The following is a 6,119-nucleotide window of genomic DNA, read 5'->3' as shown; positions in this document are numbered from 1 at the left end:
CAGTGTGATTTACCACGGCATTTAGTACATGCAGGAACATTTTGCCTGGAACACAAGGAGGAAACAAGAATATGAATGTTTGGGGTATTTAATGTTACGATTGGTTGGGAAACATTGCAATTTGTATTAGAGGGTTTTTTGTTGGGGTTTTTTTCATGTGTTTATAGCTTATTATATTATTATGTCTGGCCCTTAGTGGCACATTTTAAATTATGTTTTATATTTGCACAGAGAACAAGTCTGTTTTCCTTGTCGACAATATGCTAGGGAGTATTTTGTCTAAAATCCACTTTGCTTCTGGCTTGATGTTCATTGTAATTTGTTGTGATGACAGCATATCATTTTTCATTCCTTAAATATTGCAGCATTTTCATCATTCAAAGGCTTCCTGTACTCGTCTCAATCTCTCCGAGCACTAGTGGAAAAAGCGTCACTAGAGGAATACAGTAAATCAAATACTTTTTATTATAAAACTTTCAGTGAAAATATTAAATATCACACTTACAGTGTGCTATTATACAGAAAGCTCCTCTCCAGACAAAACTGTAGCCCAGGAACTATTTTTGACACATAATAAATTACACACTTTTTCAATTCAGACAGTGATGAAAGACATTTGTACAACATATGTAACATCACACGAATTAGGCTAAACGATGTATTTTTCCATTTGTTTGTGATTAGGAACACTTTTAAAGTCAAGTAATGAACAAATGAAACATACTGTAAGAGACCAAGAGTTCACTAATGGAGATCCAAAAGTTATACAACTAATAAACGTAAGTAATCTTTAAAATGGTTCAGGGAAAAAGGAAAGAGCACCCTGCAGTGCAACATCTACTTTTAAAAGTGACCTTTTGCACTTAGTGTATGTAAATGTCCCGTCGAGTCGTTGGGGACTGTTAATGAAGTGTTTGGAATGAAATGAGGACAGAATGAGTGCTTCTGCTACAACTCATGTGCCATCTGCTCCAATGTTTATTGTCAGAGCAGGACCGTCATACCTGAACCCTGGAAAAGGATTACTAAGGTAAAACTCCACTCTTCCGTTAAGCACAAAACAGTGGCCCAACAACTGCAGCAAACAGAAAGAGATGAAGAGCACTAACAAAGTAAACCGAGATGAGGTCCCAAGTCCTTAGAGGCTTGGGTTTGTTAGCTTCTCCTCCTCCTGAACATGACACTCACTCCTGCACACTAATTGGTCCCTACAAAGTGACTGAGAGCAACCTACTCTACTCTCTCTGACACACATCTGGGACGAGCTCAGCCCTCTCGTACACTGTGTGGGAGACAGGGATGCATGAACCGCAGACAAATTTCACACACATACTGGCAGTCATACACAAACTTAGTTCATCCACCAATGGACCCACTATATATTTCAGCAGAAGCACTGATCTTCATCAATGATACATCTATCTTGTCTGCTTTAGTCTTCTGTGGCGATCAGACGGGATTGTGACTCAACATTACAGGTCACACCAGTTTCACAGAGAAAACTGATGCATGTTAATGTATATTAAAATCAGAAGCCTGCATGGTGGAGATGTGACAGGAGGGAAAGTTGAAGTTAGTTCATATATATACAAGAACAGAGTGTTTTTATAGTGAAGTAAACACATGAAGTAATAAAATATATAAGTTTAATTATTTTGTGAAAAAAAGATGATGGAATGAGAATGTGCGCTGCACTTCTTATTGCACCAAAACACTGATTCAACAGATTCACTGACTCAAAGTAAAGCAGTCATGTAAAGCAGGCAGTATTAAGGTGTGGTTACATTTACCATTGTTCAGCAAATTCCAGTCATTTCAATAGGAATCCATGCGATCAAGACTTTTGCATGAGGAAGAAAGGTTTCCCCATGCAGATTTTGTAACAGGTTCAAGTTGTGAAACATAGATTTGTTGCGTTGACCAACAAATAAAGTTGCTTGGTTTGAAAGTGACTTCTGTGTGAGCTGTGCTTCATTCATAACTACACTGCTAACATTAGACAAGGGACAATTTTGATGCAAAATTTCACAAATATTTCACTAATGTGACCACACCTTTAGACTAAATGATTACAGGCTGAGTTGTTCACTGTGAAATATACTGTTTTTGAAATTAAGATAACAATAAATTCACAGTGGCTATAGCTAAACTCTTCCTCAAACAAATGATGAACAGTTGTTACTGATGTTTGTCCTGCCCCTGGTTTCCTCTGATTGGTCCACTGTTTTGAAGCTGACATTTATGAGCTGTGCTTTGTCAAACATTCAACTTCTCTTTACTCGACACTTGTCTTAAAAAAAAGCACTCACATGCAAGAGGTTAAAAAAGCAGCAAAACACCAAGCAACGGACAACCATCGAGAACATGTATACATAGATGAAACTATTAAAAAGCAGTGCAGTGGAACGCTGTGTGAATCATCCCTCAGTTCTGAACAGATCTGCTGGTAAACATTCTGTCTCATGGGTTTGCCTGGAGCTCAAAGACTTGACAGAAATTCTACAGTACTTCAGATGTGCACAGTCACACCAATGGTCATCTGGCGGTCTTCATTGTAGCATACAAATGAACTGATGATGGAAGTCTCTTAATGGCTTTAAACTCTGGTCACATCTCCAATCATAAAAGAACAAGCAGAGATATTTACAATATAAATGGCCTGCAGATTGGTTATGGAAGAACCACAATTCTAGTTATGATACACCACTGATGAAGCCAGAACCAGGAGCAGTTTTCCAATGTACAGAGTTTCTTGAGTTCCTCGGATACCAGGCTCTCATTATCTCTCAAGACATGGTCCACTGGAATACCTCTTTACCACAGAAGGCAAATATCAACTTTGTCCATAGTGGTTATCTGTATGACAATGATTTACAGATCTCAGAGTCAGTGAGGAGGCTCATGGGAAGATCTTCTGCTTTACTGTCTTTTGGAGGAGCAGGACTTGCAGCATTGTTGACCATAGAATTTGTGATTGCAAACACCATGCTGAGGCACCAGATGACACCAGCTGAAGAAGTCGATGCAAGGTTGGTCTTCTGTTAATGGAAAGAGACATAATGACTATTATTTATTCTAACCCTTAAAAACAACAGTGCTAACTAGGGATGCATCGATCCGATACTCAGGATCGGTATCGGCTCCGATACTGGAATTTCTGCCGGATCGGGTATCGGTCAGACGAGACCGATCCAAATCCGATATTGTGCATATACTATTCTGTGTTATTGTTAAGCCCCACGAAAGCACAAAAACATTAGAAAGCATCATAAAGTCAAAGTCCAGGTGTTCTGAAGCCCTTCCATAGTTTAATGTGAGGTACAGATTTACATTTACATTTACATTTATTCATTTAGCTGACGCTTTTATCCAAAGCGACTTACAATTGCTATATATGTCAGAGGTCGCACGCCTCTGGAGCAACTAGGGGTTAAGTGTCTTGCTCAGGGACACATTGGTACAGATGAATATTTAAGTCGTTAAATTCAAGTTCACGTAAATTCTTCTCTCCGCTGCTGCTGTCTGTCCTCCTCCGTTCAGCATTCAAACTGTGTCACGTTCGGTTAAGACAGTCAAGACGATGAAACTCTCTCCAAGAGCGCTCAATAACTGAGAGTTAAAACTGCTAAACGAAAAGGATGAATAAACTATGCACAGATTTCATGAGCTACGCACCAATATCTCTTTCCTTTGTGCTTTGAGCTTCTCTATGCAGAGCTGCGCGCTGTGACTCCGTGCTGATTCAAGCGCATCATTCTGCGCACGGGAAGCCATAAGCGCTTTGTGCCGCTCTCTATTGGAGTTTTCGTATTATAATGCTTTTGCGCAATGAAAGATTATTTATAGCGTTTCTTGTTCTGTCCTATCAAGGCTATTAATAATCTAATGTATAGCACAGTAATGGAGGCAGCAACATTTATGATATATATGATAGATGGGACTCCTATCATATGTCGCTGCCTTCATTGTGCTATACATTTAAAAGAAATGTCTTTTCATTTTGTAGTTTATATTTATAAATACATTTACTTGTTTTCATTAATGTATTTTACAACAATATAAAGAGTAATGTGTAACATTTTACCAGATATAGTCCTTCGCATATTCACTTTTATTTGTTCCCCACTAAATAATGTTATCACTAAATGTTTAGTGCACTCTAAATTTAATTGTGCACTCATGATTTTCTAGAATAAATTTTGCTGCTAAATTATCCACTAACCTAATTTATAATAATATTTTTGTCATAGATTATGAGTGGGCCTGTTTACACCTGGTCATTTCATGCGGTTTCGCTGATCTGATTTGTTGAAACGTTTCAATTTACACATGGCCACAAAGTCGAAAAACGGATATAAATCCGATCTTCAATTCCTGCGCTATATTTAAATGTAATGAAATTCACGTCAACGAAATCAAAAGATAAGCGCTGCATTTGATTAATTATCAGCTCATTTCAAGATCAAAGACCGCAATAGGAGAGCACGTGGCATCGGCACTGGAAAGATAAGTTTGTCTTATACTTTTAATGAAGAGTATTGTGTTGATCGTCTGCATCTTACTTTCAGTTTCATTCGCGGCAGTTTGCGTGTCTGCTTGCTGAAGAGATACTCAGCTACTCATCCGCGGCGATGCGTGTTGCATTAGCGCAGTCATCTGACTATAATGTCATATAGCCTATAACACGGTCTCACACGTTTATTTTTATTTTTTACATTTTGGGACAAGTAATGCATTTACACATGTCCAGTTTTGTTTGTTTTGTTTTGTTTGTAGATGTCCAGACCACCTCCTGAAGTGGTTTGAGTGATCAGATTTATATTACAAAACGCATGAAGTGACCAGGTGTAAACAGCCCCTATATATTTTTTCATGTTATTTTTTCATTAAAATGAAATTGCCTAATAGATTGTTTAACACACAAAAGAGTGACACAGAAGTATAGAAATTCTACATTGATTTAAAAAAAAAAACTGCGCTGGTATCGGATTGGAATCGGTCGATACTCAGAATTTTCTGGATCAGATCGGATCGGATCGGATCTGAAAAAAATGGTATCGTTGCATCCCTACTGCTAACACAAACACTCAGTGTTTTTGTAAGTGCTGTTTACTCTGAATAGAGACATTGTGGGGATGTTGAAAAGCACTTGGATATACTGCACCGGCATACTGATAAGGACCTGACCTGTGCTCAGAAGGCCCTCACACTCAGTTCTCCCATGAGAATAAACAATTATAAACACCTCTGTTCTCTGTGGAGGAGAGATCTTTGTTTTCATTAGCATTATAATTAAGCTGTGTACAGTACATGACAATTATGATTTGTTCATTTAAATTATATTGTTTAGTCACACAATGTATTTCAGTTTCTTATTTAAATCATGGCAGACAGTCATTTGAGCTACCAATGTGGTTTCAAATCAACAAGTAAAAAGTGCATTGTTTTTCCCACTACATAATGAATAAGTGTAAACACCACTGATGTTTATCAAGCTTGATAATTGCATATGATACATATGTAAACAAAGCAACAACAACAATTAACACTGTGGCTGTGGAAAATATACATGTATTATGCAACTGGCATATGCTTTATCTAAAGCAAATATATGTTATCAGTATATGTTTCCTGAGAATCCATGGTTAATGTTTCTGTGAACACTAAGACACATTTATTTAGAATTCTTTAATAAAAATCAACTTTAAAAGAGCATTTTTTTAAACAACAATGTTATGTAATATTATACTATAACTTATAATGTCTGTACTGTCACTTTTGAGCATTCCAGATGGAAAAAAAAAACGAATTTCTTAAAGTCTCACCGACCTCAAACATTTTAACTGTAGTGTACATTGGATTTAAGTGTCTTGTAAATCAATAAATGAAGGCTTGTACCTTTAAGAGTAGGTGAGGGAGGTGGGACGGGGACTGGGATTGGGCCAGGACAGAAATGTGTATTGCAGGCCCATGAGCTTATGGGTCTCTGATGAGGTAAACAGCCCACTGATGGACGCCCTTGTCTCAGACACTGAACGCTACGTGTCTGTACCCCACCACCACAGGACACCGTGCACTGAAAGACACACAGGCAAGACAGGAAGATTAGATGTCTAGCA

The 6,119-nt window shown here is 37.9% G+C and overlaps 1 protein-coding gene across 1 annotated transcript in view; it reads right to left on the bottom strand.

The window, feature by feature from the left end:
* Positions 1 to 443: 443 nt before the first annotated feature.
* adamts18 (ADAM metallopeptidase with thrombospondin type 1 motif, 18) overlaps positions 444 to 6,119 on the bottom strand; it is a 67,175-nt gene continuing 61,499 nt past the window's right edge. Inside the window, exons 22-23 of the mRNA XM_079446441.1 lie at positions 5,899 to 6,076; positions 444 to 3,038 (exon numbers count right to left, since the gene is read on the bottom strand). Of these exons, the coding sequence (XP_079302567.1) occupies positions 2,920 to 3,038; positions 5,899 to 6,076 (297 nt within the window). The 3' untranslated portion in view covers positions 444 to 2,919. The remainder of the gene's footprint in view (positions 3,039 to 5,898; positions 6,077 to 6,119) is intronic.

The sequence above is a fragment of the Barbus barbus genome (genome assembly GCF_936440315.1).
Source record: "Barbus barbus genome assembly, chromosome: 2".
NCBI classification, from domain to species: domain Eukaryota; kingdom Metazoa; phylum Chordata; class Actinopteri; order Cypriniformes; family Cyprinidae; genus Barbus; species Barbus barbus.
The sequence above is the reverse complement of the archived record's forward strand: the minus strand, read 5'-3'. Positions and strand labels throughout refer to the sequence as shown.